This window comes from Monodon monoceros, unplaced genomic scaffold, assembly GCF_005190385.1.
Source record: "Monodon monoceros isolate NGI ecotype Baffin Bay Population unplaced genomic scaffold, NGI_Narwhal_1 Super_Scaffold_7, whole genome shotgun sequence".
Classification (NCBI taxonomy): domain Eukaryota; kingdom Metazoa; phylum Chordata; class Mammalia; order Artiodactyla; family Monodontidae; genus Monodon; species Monodon monoceros.
The window spans coordinates 96,847,388-96,864,533 of NW_021703784.1; the positions used below are offsets into that span (position 1 = coordinate 96,847,388).

General features: G+C 41.3%; 1 protein-coding gene across 1 annotated transcript; it reads right to left on the reverse strand.

The window, feature by feature from the left end:
* Positions 1 to 2,010: 2,010 nt before the first annotated feature.
* Positions 2,011 to 16,840, reverse strand: CBLIF (cobalamin binding intrinsic factor). Its single transcript, XM_029209093.1, has 9 exons — positions 16,723 to 16,840; positions 15,848 to 16,024; positions 14,991 to 15,104; positions 14,435 to 14,575; positions 12,370 to 12,551; positions 8,119 to 8,296; positions 6,542 to 6,743; positions 4,270 to 4,388; positions 2,011 to 2,233 (listed from the first exon to the last, which is right to left on the reverse strand). The coding sequence occupies exons 1-9, from the start codon at positions 16,820 to 16,822 to the stop codon at positions 2,172 to 2,174; spliced, it is 1,275 nt and encodes a 424-aa protein (XP_029064926.1). The 5' UTR covers positions 16,823 to 16,840; the 3' UTR covers positions 2,011 to 2,171.
* Between the last annotated feature and the right edge of the window lie 306 nt (positions 16,841 to 17,146).

The window sequence follows — 17,146 nt, forward strand, 5'->3', positions numbered from 1 at the left end:
CTCTATATCCACTTTGTTAATTCCATACTATTTTTAAAGAGGGGAAAAGTATTTGGTAGCAATCTTCCTTCCTCTTTCTGCTGCACCTTCACAAAAGTGGTTATGCATAACTGACCACTCCCTAAAGGAGGCTTAGCCTTTACCATCCATGACCACTAGAGGTCACAAAAGCACTTATTTTAGTCACTGAAACAACGGAATGCAGTCTGGGGCATTACAGATTACGCAAAAATGAACCCACACAGACTACCTTTAATTAAGGTGCTTCCTCAAAGGGGAATTGCAACTTCTCATAGCAGACCCATTGTCAACCTCACTCCCCTGTCCCCCACCCCTGCCAATACAGATGAACACAGTTAACAACTAGGTAGGTAGTTAAAACGAGGTTTCCATACATGAAACCAGCCTGAGATTCCCCCTAGTCTTTCATGCCCCTCTTTTTCCTTCAATTTCTATCATTATAGTAAACGCCGGGTGCAGAATACACACACACACACCTTCCTTTGGTTGCCCAATTTTTTGTTAAAGGAGGAAAAGTCATCTTTGTTTAAAATAATTTCCCCCCATTTCCATCGCTCAATTATTATGTGTTGAATGGAGAAAACTTAGAAACCAGAGAAACAAATAAACAAAAAGACATCAGTCACTAGTCATTCTGTCACTCGGAGATAGCCACTGCCACAGCCTGGGGCGGATAATATTGTGATGCAGTGTAGTCTGATTTCCTCACTTGGCTATGCCTGAACGTCTTTTCATGTCATCAAGTATTTATCTTCAACATGAATTTTAGTGACTTAGAAGAATCCCATCGTACAGACCCACCAGGGTTTACCTATGCATTGCTCTGTTTTGGGACATACACATTGTTTCTGTGTTTTCCATATTACAAACATTGTGGTATGTTATGAGAGAGCACTTATTCACCACTCCCTGAGGGTTTCTACCATTGTAACAGTCCTGGTCTTTTTCGGGCATACAGTGACTTACCTAATAGCCGTGGTGGGTGTGAGGATCTGGGCCTGTGTGGTTCATGCCTCTTTCTCCTGGGAGCCAGATCGTTACCAGAGAGCAGGGATGCCAGAAGGGGAGGCCTGTGATGCGGCCGTGAAGTCTGTCCACTTCTGGGCTTCAGTTTTAGGAACTGTATTGAGGCTGCATATCTAAGTTTTTTTCTCTAATGGTCCCAGCTGACATTTAGATTCTTATATATATCTGTGTCCTCTTATGACTTCCCCCTTTCTATAAATTTCAGAATTAGGACGTTTGGGGATCAAAGTGTACATCTTACGCCTTTTGTCACAAATGTTCATATTCTTCTCTAGAAAGTTTGTTCCAGTGTTGACTCCAACAAGCAGAATTTACCAGTTGATTGTCTTAAATTTTTTCTCCCAAAGATCTGTACCTTCAGTATTTATATACCTATGTAGGACAAGGTGAGATTATAGATCTATATATTATATCTAAAATATTATATGTATTATTTATGGGACACAGTTATATATCTACATTTAATATATAAAACATATGTTAATTTTATATTAATATTAAATACACATTATGTTCATATTAATATATTAAATACATAGATAAATTATATAAAATATATTTGAAATGTGATTTACGCAGAACAAATATTGGAAATGGAAGTTTGTGATATATTGATAACACGATTTACCTAGTTCCGAACCATCTGGGAAGCTTCATATGAAATAATTTTGGTCACTTTATGTATGGATGAATGTGTGTGTACATATATATGTTTACACTAGGTGATTTGAAAAGGAGTACTTGGTATAAGAAATAAAAATAGAAGTTTTAAAGATACATCATTTCCTTTATAGAATAAAAGAGTGTGTTGGTTAATTAATCAAAAAGGTCAGAATGACCTTCCAGAATATCAGCCAGACGCCCCCTTTTCCCCCTCACCCTAGGTTTAAATGATGACTGGGGGTCATTGTCTTGAGAAGCCGGACTTTTGCTTTCATGGGTCACAGATGTTGAAACTCCAGTGAAGTTTGCGTCATTTATTTTACATTGTGGTTTCCATGTTTTAACCAGGACTATGGTAGCATTGTAAATACCGACTTTTTTGCACAGATTTGAAATGAGGTGAAAAAAAAATTCCAGCCGTCCTCTGGGGACGTTTGATAGAAGCTCAGTCCTTCTCCTCCTTAGTACCGTGTGAAGTTGGCTGTGATGTGCTCGCAGTTGAAGGGTATGTAGTCAGCAACCCCTGGAAACAAGCAGAGAATAACACGAGGTGCCCACGGTGCCCATAACCACGCCACCCTCCCACAGGACCAGCCCATTAAATTGGTTAGAGAGACAAAATCGCCGTAGAGTTGATTAGTGTGAAGGGAGCATGGAACTGAGATTCAGGGGTCCTTGTTTCCAGGCTCTCAGTTGCCATGTGGAGCACGTCTTTGGCCAAGCCCCTTAGATTGTGCCAGCCTCCTTCCCTCATATACACTATTGTACTACTAGTATTTATGCTGAAGAATTATTTTCAGGATTAGAAATAATGATTGCCAAATGCCTCATACAGCATCTGACACATAATAAGTATGCGAGAAAGTAATTACTATTAAAAGGGCTTATGTAAGCCAAATTTAGAGCATTCAAGGTGGGAACTCATGTTCCTTTTAGAAGATTTTGTAAGAAGTGAGGAAGGGCGGTGGGTTGAGAATTCTCGTCTTTCTGGGCAGGAAGCCCAGATGATGACGTAATCGATGATTCGCTCTGAAGTAGCGAGGCATCAGAAAGCATGACAATTCCAGGCCCAGATCGTTCTGGATCTCAGAGGACTTGCTTTTCCCCAGAGTAGAAAAGTAACTGGCAGACATGAGAATTAGACTGATCTAAGTTCCCAGGGCAATTCTTGAGATGAAGGTGGTAAGAGAATTAATAACGATAGTGATTAGCATGTTTGAACAAATAGCATGCAAAAGGCACTGAATTTACTCATTTCAAACACATTATTTCTAATCCTCACAATAACCTAAGAAATGGTTACTGCTCTTTCCATATTATAGCTGTGGGCACTGTGCCTCAGAGAAGATTCATTATTTGCCTAGTGTAGCTAGAAAATAAGGGGTTTCAGGAATTCCCTGGTGGTGCAGTGGTTAGGACTCAGCGCTTTTACTGCCGGGCCCAGGTTTGATCCCTGGTCAGGGAACTAAGATCCTGCAAGCTGGATGGTGTGGGGGAAAAAAAAAAAAAAAGAGACAGAGACATTTATGTGACTCTAAGATCTTTCTTAAATGCTGCGCTGCAATTCCACAAATTCTGACTGGCCAGATTTTTTTGTCAAATCCATGGTAGGCTCTAGGAAAAACGTCTCTCTCATTGTAATCTTGGATAATGAAGCATCTTGACAAAGAAGGGTGACAATGAACATCAGGTTAACTAGGTAACATCATCCTTCGACAAAACCATAGACCAGTACTCTTTTTAAGTTGCAGGATGTTTTAGTATTTGTGCAAACATTTTAAAGATTGTTAAGGTTTTGCTGAAGTCTGAGTTTTATTCTTCCCACTTTCCCCACACAAACATTCTTCTTGCGATTTTTAACAACACTACAACAAAAGAAGGCGAAGAATGGATTTTGAGTGAAGCTGTGGTCTTGATTATCTGCTCTATCACATACTACATGTATGCCTTGGGCAAGTCCCTTTTTTGTTTGTGAGACTTAGTTTTTTTTTTTGTTGTAAAAAGAGTCACTAATGCCTAGAGTTGATGTATGAAATAAGATAACATTACTACATTAACAGATGTTATCTTATCCCTCTCATTTATTTCCCACTGGCTATGAATTCACTGTTCTTTTGCTTTACACATACGTGTTTAATTTTTTAACCCCAAATTGGCCATCTTCTTAGATCACACACTTAAAAAAAAAAAAATCTTTCTCACATCTGCTTTTTCCTTCTTTAGCTCTTACTACGTTTGGTCAATCCACTTTTCTTGTTCACTGGATATTTTCCCACTGACTCGGGGTGGAGTTAGGATTCTTGATTTTTTCAAAAGCTATTTTAGAGAGCTACCCATCTGTTCTATCTATCCATCTATCTATCTGTCAACACTGTATATATATTCATAATATATCTGTGTATGTACATACGTATGTAACAGCTATATGTACAATTATTGTATACACATAGAGTCTCACAATTATTTATCGATTAAATAAATGAATAAATTAAATATGGAAATGAAAGAATTAGCCTTCAAACGATGGAGAAAATGCCCACATTCCTTTTCTTCTCTCACCTTCATTTAAAGGTGTTTTGCCGCTCAGGAACTGCCAATACGTCTTGTGATTAACATTTTCAGCGATATTGTTAATAGAAGAGACCATAAGTCCCCAGGATGTCATTGTGGTTTCAAATCTGTAAGAATAAAATCATATACGATTAATACCTCACTTTAAGTCAGGCAATAAGAAGTTAAGATGAAGGGACAGAGACCTTCTAAATGCTTTAAAGATCAGAAAAAATCATGTTTCAAAGAGAAAATGCAAATGACTAATGAACATAAAATTACTTCACTTGGAAATAAATAAAAATAAGATGAACAGATTTTTAAAAAACCTATCAATAAGCAGATTTTTAAAATGTAAATGTCCAACAATGGGCAAAAAAATTAGGTGAGAGATGGAATGAATATCCAAGATTGACTCTTTTGCAGTTATGAAAATCATATTTTTCAGTATTTTTCAGTGAAATGGGAAAATGCTTATGCAATAATATTAAGTGAAAATGTGGGATACACATTGTATCAGAAATATCTATCTCGTTAATTATGGATCACAACTATTTGTAATATGCATGGAGAAAATACCTATAAAATTATAAAAAATATCAACAGTGATTATATTACAGATAGACTATACATGTTTTGTTTTCTTCTTTATGCTTCCTCCCCTCAGAATTTCTCCTATGTGTATTTATTACATTTATAGTTAGGAAAAGTTAAATCAGGTAAAATTAAAGCTAAGCTTAGAGAAGAAGTAAAGTACATTCAGCAGGTTGTTGGAAAATTAAGTATTCTCGAAATGCGATCTTTATCTTGACCTGTTCTACAGAAGTTAGGGAAGTGATGGAGCTGGTCTGTGGGCAGCAGACACGTGTACTTATCCTAACCCTGGAGAATAGATCCCACGTCACTCGTCCATTCCTTGGCCTTTGTCAGTCTTTCTCCTGGACAGCTCTCTGCAGAATTTGGATTGGGCCATTTTTCCTTTGAAAGTATCTCCTCTTTTCCTTTCCATGACCTGGCATCTTCCCCCTCCTCCTCCTATAGCTTAGGCTTCTCCATATTTGTCTACTGTTCCCTCGTTTTGCAAACCATAAACATTCCCCAAAGTTTAATGTTCTCCTTTGTGATTTATTTCTATATTTTTCCCTTTCCCAACTGGGTAGTAGAAAGAACATAAGAGTCAGTCAAATCTGTGTTCAGATCTCAATTCCTATAGTTTGCATGTTATGTGATCTTCAGAATATTACTTAACCATTTTGGGCCTACGTGGTTCTGTCTGTAAAATGGGAACAATTATATCTGTCTCATGGTTTTTTGGAAGCATTGTATCTGCCACCTACTACACTGTCCCTAACTTCAGTCATCAACTCTATCAGATGACTACCCAATCTCTTTTTCTTGTCCTGACCTCTTTTTCTAGGACTTCCTTTATACCTCCAAAAGCTTCCTAATGTTTCTGTTTTGAATGCCAACAATTAATCATCTAAAGGAATTAGGTTTTTCTCTGAAGGACATTCTTTCTTCCTGACAGTCCTACCAATACTTTTGAAGCGTCTTGCTCTTGACCCCCACGTGCAGTCACTCATGAGCCCTGGGGCATCTTCCTTGGTATGAGTACATTTCTCCTAGATGAAGTCCTCATCGGTTTACAGCTTCATTTCTGTAGTCACGCCCTAGCTTTCCTCCTTGTCACTCATTCCCCAAACCAATGAACATTTTACAACATGACTTTTCTTACTCAAAAAGTTTCAGTGCTTCTCTGCAACATGACGTTCGAATTCCTTAGCCTGGTATTTCAGGCTTTCTACAATATCACCCAATGTATCCTTCCAGACATCATTCATTTAATTCAGTCCTGTATTCTCTTGTCTAGTCAAGCTGGTCTACTCATTGACCCTAAATTCCTTGCTCAGTCCTGTGTCGAATGCTTTGTCCTCACCATCCCCCTCTTCCTAGAATACCATCCTTCCATATCTTCCTGTATGGTACCTATTCTTTGAATGTGGTCCAAAGCCACCAGCCTTCCTTGACTCTTCTAATCCACACTGTGCTCTCTCTCCTTTGAATTCCTGTTTTAAAAACTCCATCTTATATTGACTTGAATGATTTAATTTTTATGAGAGCCTTGCCTGGTTACTAGATCGCAGGCTCCTCAGGGGGCTGTTAAATAAAGATCTGTTACATGATCAGAAGGGAAAAAAGCAAGAAAATGAAGGAAGAAGAGAGAGAATGGGAATTCAGGTTGGGCTTGGGAGGAATGGTGAATGTCACTTGTAACACTCACTTGAATGTGGGGTTTTTGCGCTGTGCTTCCTCTAGGACAACAAGTAGCACTGATCCTCCTTTTACACTAACATTGATGGTCTCATTGAAGTGAAGCTCCACACCCCTCAGCTGGTTATTTATGGTGTATTTGACGGTGATATTGGATGCTGAGGTGGGAACACGGCTAGGATGGCTAGGTAGAGTTGGTTGCACCTCATGACCTGGGAAGAGCAAAGAGGCCAAATTTGTTAAAGATTATGGGGTTTGTAGTATAGGTACAAAATCTCTGTTATTGGCAGCTTATCCCAGAACACATTTCAAGAGATGACAGTGGTTTTGTGTCCTTTGTGGATTGTTCTGAAGAACTGGTATGACCTATGAAGCTCTCATTTCCATCCTAGAGAATTGATCGTAGCTGAAGAACTGACAGCTAGCTTAATAACGAACGTTTATTTTGTTAAAAGGATTTGTCAACTGAAGGGAGGGTTGTGAGCCCTAAGTCATGTATTTTACATGGTGCTCACTGTTCTCTTGGGGTTTTTTGCTAACCCGAAGAATCTGGAAGCAAAGGTAGTAAGTTTCAGACCATTTAACAAAATACCTGGGCACCTAGTGCAGAATCCTAGGAAGGACTCCATGGCCACCTTGTTCAAGTTGGGAAATCTTTGGGAAGCAGCCTAAGGAGTTAGTGAATGTGGCTATGTTTGGTATGATTGTGGTCAGGTTGCTTAATTGTGGTCTCTATAGATTCTGTACTGAGATAGACAAGGAGCTTACTAATCTCTGCTTATCTCAGGAAGTCCATGCAACATAAGATGAATCATACTTTATGTTAGTATTTGATTAGAAAGAAGAGTTGGAGGAATCTATACCAAAGACACTGGGGTGATAAATTTTTTTGCAGGACTCTACTTTCTAGATGTATATTTCTGCCATGCTTGAATTTTAAGTATCTCTGTATTATATTTGTAAATGGATAAAATAAAGATATTTCAAATAAAAAGGTAACGTGCCAGATTTCCACCCCATCCCTTTGGTGTGCTGTGAGCACATTTTTATATCTCCAAGTCTTGGCTGAAACGTCAACTCTGTTCTTCTCCTAAGGCTCCCAAACTCAATGATTGGTCATATACTTTCTTTGCTTTTGCACTGTATATGGCTTCTATTTCTGTTTAATACTTAGTTCATTCTTCCAAATATTGTAGTTTTTGTCTACATACCATCTCCTGACTCTGTAAAGAGCACATATGATAAGATATTGCCTAGTGTTTGGTGCATTTGTCAAATAAATGAATGATGTCATATGTTACTTGACTGTTAGGACCATGGATCTTCTCTCTCCACAAGCATCCAACAAAATGATTTACCTATAGTAGGTGCTCAGTAAATGTGTGTTGAATGGAGTGGATGTGGGAGCAGAATTCTGAGGACAGGACAGCATGGCTGTGTGCTAACACACAACTCTTGGGAACTGGCCCTGCCTACATGGCAGTCATGTATATAACAAGACCTTATGCCACTTAAAATTGGTCCACGTATCATTCCTGGCATAAGTTGCCACTTTATAGGGAGAGACAGATGTTAAAGAGTTCTTACCAGGGCTGCAAGACACGTGGGGCACATCTAGGTATGTCTTGCCTTTTAGGGAAGGGAGGATTTGGGCAATGGACATGGGGTTGTGGAATTTCCCCTCCTTAATCTCATCCAATACAGAATCCGTGGTCTGCTGGCAGTTCCACTCCTTCTTAGGTGGTTCAGGTGTCACGGAGAGAGCCTGGGGCCGGGGTGGGGGTGGGGGGTGGGTAGAGAGAGAGAGACAGATTAGGTATAGCTGAGAGTTGGCCTTTATTAACCTTATAAGGGACAGACTTGATCACTAATCTTTGTGATCAACCAGAGTCCAAAACCGAAGCTGCACGAGGTTCAGGACAACATCTGTCTTATTCACGGCTGTGTCCCCACTGCTTAGTTCAATGTCTGTCACGTAGCAGTCACACAATAAATATCTGAGCTACACTCAATTTCAGGGAGTGCTATTAGGGCTGCAGTATTTACTAACAGTTCTTGCATGTAGAAGGAGGATGAGAGCTGGCAAAGCAAGCTCCTGGGGAAGCTTTATTGTAGGACAACCTGGCCATCTAACGGTAGTAGACTTCTCTTGTTTTTTGTTGTTCTACACACCCTTTGGTGGACTCTTCCCACATTCTTTGATCATGTCAGTACTGTCAGCTAGAGGCTCCACGATCCTGGCCACAAGGATGGACTCGTGGGCTGGGCTAATCGTAGAGTACTATCCTCTTGGTGACAGTGATTGATGGACACATGCACGAATCAGAGTCCTTCCATGATACACAGACATTGGGAGAGAGAAACATTTCTTCCCCCTTGCTGGGGTTAGTAATCATGGAGGTGCTGGTGACCATCTTTCTCAGCCACTCTGAAGAAGCCATACAGCAGGAGACAGTGAGAAAAACCATGGCTGAGAGATGATGAAACAGTGATCCCTGATGTGATTTGAGCCCTTTATTCTGATTAATCCTGAAATCACCTAATTGAGCCCTGGATCCCCCAGTTTCTGTGAAATAGTAAATCTCCATTTTTTTTTCTTAAGCAAAAATTATTTGGGTTTCTGTTGTTTGCAAAATGAGTCTTGATGAATACACCAAGCAAGTCACTCTACTTTGCTGAGTTTTCTGTCTCACGGGTAAAATAGAAATCATAGCTCCTGCCTACCTTTGGGGCAGTCATTGGAGGTTCAGATGGGATGCTGTGCAAAAGCATTTTGTAATGGTGTGTTGCGGAAGCTGTCCTTAGCACCTCTCTGCCTTTACGGTTGTGCTGACTCATCCACTCATTAGCAACCCCAGAGCATGTTAATGGTCTGGGGTTGCTGATGACCCATTCACTTGAAGCTTTGAATGGGAAATGGGTGAAGGGAGGGGAACCAGAAATGGCTGTGAGCTAGAGGCAGTACTGTGAGCAACTAGGCAGTTTTGACAGGCTCTGTTAACCTCCGTAACCATGACAATGGCTCTTCCCAGAGGCCCCTTTACAGGGCAGTTTGGTTAAAGGGCATCAGTCAGGCTTTCCCAGCAATCATATCTGTATCTTGTCCACTTGCCATATTCATATCCCAAATCCCACTAAGTGAGATGTATCCCCTTGGGATAAAACATCACAGCACCAACTCTTTAGAAAGGAGTAATGCATTAGCCAGTTAGACGTCAATAATAACTTCGCATGAAGAAGTTTATGTCCCCAAGTTAGGTTCTTGTCAGAGGAACCTTGAAAGCGTTGGAATATTTATGGAAGAAAGAGGAGGAAATGCCTCTGGGAAACAATGTGGGTGGCCTAGGTCACTTGAAGGGCACTGACAGCTGGCAGAGGGTGAGTGAAGGCTGCAAAGGAAGCTAAATATCAGGTCTCTTCCACTGGGAGAGATCACAAATAATTATTAAATGCCACATTGCGCCTGTGACTCTTTTTATACCTTTGCTATCATGGGGAAAATGAAATTCCAGGAAATTCAATATTTGCCCAATATTGGCCAATATTGTGGCCAATCTGGGAGGCAAACCCAAGTTGTTACAGCCTTAGAAACCCTTTGTTTTTGACACCAGAACATTTTAGATTAGAAAAAGTTTATATAGTAGATATCTGGTGATTTCAGACCTCGGACTGCCTGGGTAAACTCTGGCATAAGGCGGGTAGGGAGAGGTTATGTATCCTAACTGACAAGTAATCCACGTGGCCTTTGCTATCTGGATATGGGTGAGGTCCTGCCTTTTTCCAAGGAAAAACTTTAATTCCCAGGTACAGCTTTTCACGTGTACTCTGCAGGTGCTAAAATCCCAAATAGAATTCACAAACCAAATTAGCAAAAGCAAACACTTCTCCGTCTGGCTCTAAGGTGAGCAAGGTTATTTTAAGTGAGTCATGAATAAAACTTGCCTTAGATTTCTTCAAGACTTCCTTTGTTCCCCCACAAAGCTTTCTAGACCTGAGGCCTGGGAAAGCTTTTGTATGATTCAGCCATAAAAACAAACAGTGTTTTGCTCTCTGACAAAATTTTATTGACCACGACATGATGTAGAAACTGACTTTATTTTCATTAGTTGGTCCTACGGCACATTGGAGTGGGGACTTTGTATTTACTCTTATGTTTAACGTGAACAAATTTCTAGTCTATTTATGCCTTTTGCTCATTTTTTAATCTTAATTTTAAAAAATATTTTAAAAATTGAGATGTAATTGACATATAACATTATATTTGTTTCAGGTGTAGTAACAAATGATTTGATATTTCTATATATTGTCAAATGATCACAGTAAGTCTAGTTAACATTCATCACCACACATAGTTTCACATTTTTTATATTGTGATGAGAACTTTTAAGATTTACTCTCTTAGTAACTTTCAAATATATAATACAGTATTATTAACAATAGTCACCACGCTGTACATTACGTCACTAATTTTTAATGTATAGAATATCAGACCAGTCTCCAACCCCCTGCACTAGTTCAGAGCTAAATTAGGTTTAGGGTGGGCATTGTAACTCCATGGTTCTGTTTCTTTATTTTTTATTGATGTATAGTTGATTTACAATATTATTTTAGTTTCAGGCATATGGTATAGTGATTCAGTATTTTTGCAGATTATACTCCATTATAGATTATTACAAGATAATGGCTATAATTCTCTGTGCTATACAGTATATCCTCGTTGCTTATCTATTTTATACATAGTAGTTTGTACCTGTTAGTCCCATACCCCTAATTTGTCCCTCCCGCCTTCCCTCTCCCCTTCGGTAACCACAAGTTTGTATATCGGTGATATCATGCAGCATTTATCTTTCTTTGCTTGATTTAATTCACTAAGCATGATATTATGATTCTCTGTTTCTTGGGATTTCCAAGTTGGGAAGGTCATGATGTAGTTTTTCTATTAATCCCATGGGGCATTTTGAGACTCTGGAGCATAAATTTCTTAGTTTGGACTACAGGATTTGGCCACAGATGACCCTTTAATTTTTGATTCTAGTTGGTTCTCTCTCCCCATGATTATTGGTGTGTTTTCCGGTGGAAAGTGTTGCCCTAATCAACAGAAGGGGAGGGGTGTGTGTGTGTGTGTGTGTGTGTGTGTGTGTGTGTGTGTGTGTGTGTGGTTGTATTTGGAGCTATATCAAGCAGCATCTTATAGAGTCCAAGCCTGAGACTCTATACTAGAGAAGCCTAGGACTGAGCATAGATTTGATGACCAGACACATCTGGCGCTGACATATATTAGGGATCTTTGTGAGGTTGAACTGAGACTGAGATAGTAAAAGACCTTGACAAAGATTAGATGTCCAGGCAGTTTTAGATTACTTTCATTAATCATTTTGAATACAATCCCACCTTTTCTTGGATCAAGGTAAAGATCTGATAGAAGAACACTTGACTGGCAGCATGGAATCAGAAGATTCAATATTTTTTGAGGACCTCCTTGAATATCGTTATTTTCTAATACACCAAACTTTCAACTGTCTATAATTATTATGAACAAACTGATCATTATTCATAATAAACCAATACATTTCTTGGATCTATTTATTTATTTATTTCCATGGAAGGGAAAAGAGTTCATGCATATTTGATTTTATACTTTACCTGTGAGGTAGGGATGAATTAACACGTACCTGTATTTCACCAGTAGAGAAACTGAGGCACAGGTGCCGTAAGGAATCTACCTGTAGTCACAGTAGCTGGTCCTCCACAGAGATACTACCAGAAGCCTGGTCTCTTGGTCCTACAATCCAGGCTTAGGGACATGGACCCAGCGAAGGGCATCAATGACGCATTTACCTGCATGGCAAGGCCAGTGCTGTAGATGTTTCCGATGATGCCATCGTCTAGGATCCTCATGCTGATATTCTCCACAGTGTTCTTTAGCACCTGACTGAACAGGGCTCTGTAACCTTCCTCTGAACCTATGGGGATCTTGTTGTACATACAGGTCAGAGCCAAGGTCACCACTGCTCCTGTGTCTGAGAATCACAGCACGGGATAAGACAACCACCACCACCACAATATGAACAGCTAACAGTTGTGTGCTTATTGTGTTCAGGTTCATTATCTCCTTTACCCTTCAGGACAATCTGTGAAATAGGACCCATAATTATCCCCATTTAGGGGATGAGGAAATGGAGGCTCAGAGAGGCTAGGTAACTGCCCAAGGCCACACACCTGAATGCAGATGTGTATGACTCCACAGCTCATGCTTTGAATGAAAGTCGACTAGCAACATTTTCAATCCCACTTCTCTTGTCCCAATGTTTATCTTTCAAGATGTCAGCAGTTGGTGAAGGTCCAGCCATCACCACCTCTCACTGAAGTCCTCTCTGTCAATCCAGAAGAGAGACTACACTACAACAAGTGTAGTCTCTTTTCGGGATTGCTTTAGCATTTGTTGTTTGTACCTGTTTTGCAGTCTCAGCACCGTCTGCTGTTAACTGTGCCCTGTGAGTTCTCAGATGGGGGGAGGGCGGGGATTTTCATCTCCCATAGTACCCAGCACAAGGGCTTTTTTCATTATTTCATTCTTATTATGTGCGAACTGAATGGGCAAAAACTCTGGCATGACGAGACCAGAAGAAATCAAAGACTTGCCAGATGGCATTTTTTTCATCGATCTTTCCCTCCCCACCCTAATCTCCACCCAAAATTTCATCACCTCATTAAGGATGAAAATGTTGGCAAGGAAGCCCCAATTTCCTGAACTGGCAGAGAGGCCCCAGCAATGCATGAGGTCCCAGATGGGAAACAGAGGCCAGTGTGTGTTTGACCCGTGGGGAGGGTACTTGAGTAAATACCTACCTGTGTGCTGGTCTGATAAAGCCTGAAAAGAGAGAGGTTGCTGCTGCGGCACGTATAAGGGGTGAAAACCTGAGATAATCCTGTTGCTTAGACAGTGGTAGAGGAGAAAAGATGACCACCAATGAGGGACATAACAGTGGCCCCCACAGAGGGCATCATACAGAGAAGGGATCGTTATGTGCAGAAGAAGGACATGGTGTGGTAGAGGATAGAGCTTCCATTCACAAGCAGCCACGTGCTTGCAGGATGAAGGAATAAGATGGTTCCAGTGCATCCTTGAAGGGGAGCATTATGGGTTTAGTGTTCAGAGGGTAGCTGTTTAGTATAAAGAGAATATTTGGGGACTTCCCTGGTGGGGCAGTGGTTAAGAATCCGCCTGCCAACGCAGGGAACATGGGTTCAAGCCCTGGTCCGGGAAGACCCCACGTGCCGCGGAGCAACGAAGCCCGTGCACCACAACTACTGAGCCTGTGCTCTAGAGCCCACGAGCCACAACTACTGAAGCCCGCGTGCTGCAACTACCAAAGTCCATGCACCTAGAGCCCATGCTCCAACCCCACTCACCACAACTAGAGAAAGCCCTCAAACAGCAACAAAGACCCAACACAGCCAAAAAGAAAAAGAGAATATTTGGATGTAGTAAGGAGAAGCATCGAGAAGAATAGAGTGTGAAAGCATCAGCAGCGACTAAAGAGGAGGTTCAGGGTGGGACTGAGTCCAGACACTGATTTAATAATTTAATCACTCGTCTGGGAGCAACTCCTGACTTGGGTGACATATTTATTGTTCTCAGTGGAGATTCTGATTTGTCTGTAACTGTCAGACATGGCAAGTATTGTCCTGGTTTCTGTTTTATTTTCTCTCTTTCATTTATACCTTAATTCACATGTCCAACAAATATTTGCCAAGTATCTCTCATCTACAGACATTTTCATGGTCCTCAGCTCCTCTTCCATGGAAAGCTCCCCCCCTCCCACTTTCCCTCCAGCTCTACCCTTCAGTGACCTTGATGTTCCCAGCTCAGGGCACTGTGTGAAAGTGGTAACCTACTCACCCACGTTGAAGGGAGAGGAATTGGCCAGCAGGCTCTTGGCAAAGCGGGCTGCTATGGGTAGGGTCGTTGCCGGGTGTTTCTGGCACAGCGCCAAGATCGCCAGACTGGGCCCATAGAAGGATGAAGCATCGGTATTGAGGCCTTGGAAAGGGATAGAGGGCCTTCATAAGACTAACATTCACCGTAAAGAAGATATTTGTGAAAAAGGAAAAGCCAAACCTTTTAAAGAGACATTGCTAGAACACCTGTCCAAAAGGAAAGATACCATATGGCAAGAGATAACTTCCATGTGTCTCAGAATAAGACTGTCATCTGGCATGAGAACAGAATAAGAGGGATGCTGCTGTCTTCAATGATGGCATAGAACTGTTTCCCTGGGATAGCGGTCTTTTCTGGTTCATTGGATTGGAAGTGGAGATCTCACTTGTGGGATCATCAGAGGTACTTTGTGTCTCTTGCCTAAACTTCCACTCTCCCTTCCTTTTTCTTTATAGATTTAAAATTCTCAGGAAAGGCCATTTGCCTCACTTCCCCCTCCCTTCTGATGAGGTCTTACTGGAAGGTGCCCAGTTCTCCATTTGTCTCTGTAGAATCGATACTTTGTTCCCAGGGTCATGGCAGGAGGAGGTGAGGGCCATAATGGTGAGGGCAAGCTGACCAATGGTAAGGTCTGTAGAAGAGAGAACAATATAGTTAAACAAAGGCGTTCTCAGGGGAGAGCACCAGAGGCCAGGCTGAGCTCTCTGCTTCTTTCCAGATCATTTCGATTTTTTAAATAATGTGATTAGTTTTTTGATCTTTCTCAAGGAAAGAAGTATGGAAAAACATTGAAGAAGTATGGAAAAACATTAAATAGGCCATTAATCTAGTGGCCTCTATGTGACTTGACAACCCCATCATGAATTTCTGGTATCTGTTTAGAAAAGCAGCAAGAATACCCATACAAATTCATATATAAAAAAAATGTATAGTTACAAGATAATTTTAACTTTACTCAAGTTTATCTAATTTGAACCTCAAGGCAACTCCTGTGAGGTAGGCAGAACAGAGATTTTATTATTATTGTTATTGTTGTTATTGCTATTAGTGTTATTGTTATTAGAATTATTTGCATTTCGCAAATGACGACCGTGTGGTTGATGGGGATCTGTGACTAGTTCAAGGTCACAGAATTAGTAAGTGGCAGAGCCAGACCTGGAAATCCGCTCTTTTACATTTAATCTAGAGCTCTTTCTGCTTTGCTGCCCTCCTGTGTGAATGCCCTGACTTCACACATGAGTCCTTCCAGGTATGCAGGGAAAGGTGTTTGGGTGATTCAGGTACCATCACAGGTAGCACTGGGGTGGGGGGACATGGAGGTGGGCCCTGGGGATGGAGATTCAGGGAGCGGGCAGAGGGGCCCTGGCTTCTCACCAGCTGTGTCACTGTCCATGAGCTTGAAAGTCAGGTTCTTCTGGGCCTCCAAGTTGTAGGCTCCGGCCAGGTTCATGGCAATCAGGATGCTGGGGTTTGGGAAGGCAGAGTTGACCACGGAGCTCTCCATGAGCACTTGGATGCCATTAACCAAGGGCTGCTCTGCTAAGGGAACAGCTGCAAGGGACAAAGCCGTTTACCAAACCCCTCATCCTCATTCCCTCTTCTCAGAAACATGTTTCCTGTGTCTCTTAGGAGAAGACAGGATTAGCCTTGGTATCCTCAGGGATGCTCCCTTTGGGCTGATTATTAAAGAGCAATGGAGAAAACACTGGGCTTTTTCTTTGAAGGCCAATTAGTCCCTACATCTTCCCAAATAACCCTTACCTTTAAGAAAGTGATTTTTCACTTAGTAACATCGAGCACTATGGCTCACAGACATTTCATGCTATTTCTAGCATGTTCCTAGAAGTCACTGATTTCCTTGCATCCATTTTTTTCTCCCTCTTACATGAAAAATATGAAAGATTTGGGATATGACCTATCCTCAGCAAGTACCCAACATTCTCACTAATAGTGGTACCTGGTCAGAACAGCCACTGAAGATCTTTCTCTGTATCATCAACCATCATTCCTGCAATGATATTTCAATTTCTCTTAAGGTAAAATGCATAGACTCGCCTCTCAAAGAACTCATGCTGTTAAGTCAGGAAAGATGAACCACACACACTCACACCCTGACTCGCCCGCTTTGGAACTCCTAGAGTGATCACTGTTTTCAGGCACTGTCTCATGAGCAGACTTCAGTGTCTGAGGTTTCTGCCTATCCCCAGGGTAACTGCTTCCCTGACCTTGGAAAAAAATGCTCTACTCACAGCATGAGCTTCGGGTCTGGGTGCTGGTCCCAGTCATAGCCCAGAGAAGGGTCAGGAGTTGGAGGGTGACCCGGGTCATCCCACTGTCTCCTGTCCACATCTCCCGTTCACAAGTCCCAGTGTTTGCAAGTAGAGTATTTCTCTACTCTTTCTTATATATGCTTCTCTTTGTAAAACAGTCTGCTCTCCTCCCCCATCCTCCAGACACTCCTAACCACTTATGCTGACTGCACTCTCCAAGATAAAACTAATTTCCATTTGCTTATCTAAGTTTACCTACTATAGAGCCTCCAAGGTGCCTGAAGGTCACATGTAGGCCGCACAGTCATAGGAGACACTCAGGGCTTAATATGCGGTGAAGGCAGCGATGACCAAGTGTCCTTTACTAAAATCCTGGCAGGCTGGCTAATGTGCGAATTTAACG

Bases quoted from the DNA above. Each gene is read 5' to 3' on its own strand.
- CBLIF (XM_029209093.1), bottom strand. From the start codon at position 16,822: ATGTGGACAGGAGACAGTGGGATGACCCGGGTCACCCTCCAACTCCTG. The intron at 16,025-16,722 runs GTGAGTAGAGCA...TGTCCCTTGCAG, and splicing joins CCAGACCCGAAGCTCATGCT to CTGTTCCCTTAGCAGAGCAG. The intron at 14,576-14,990 runs GTAAGACCTCAT...TCCCTTTCCAAG, and splicing joins GGAGAACTGGGCACCTTCCA to GCCTCAATACCGATGCTTCA.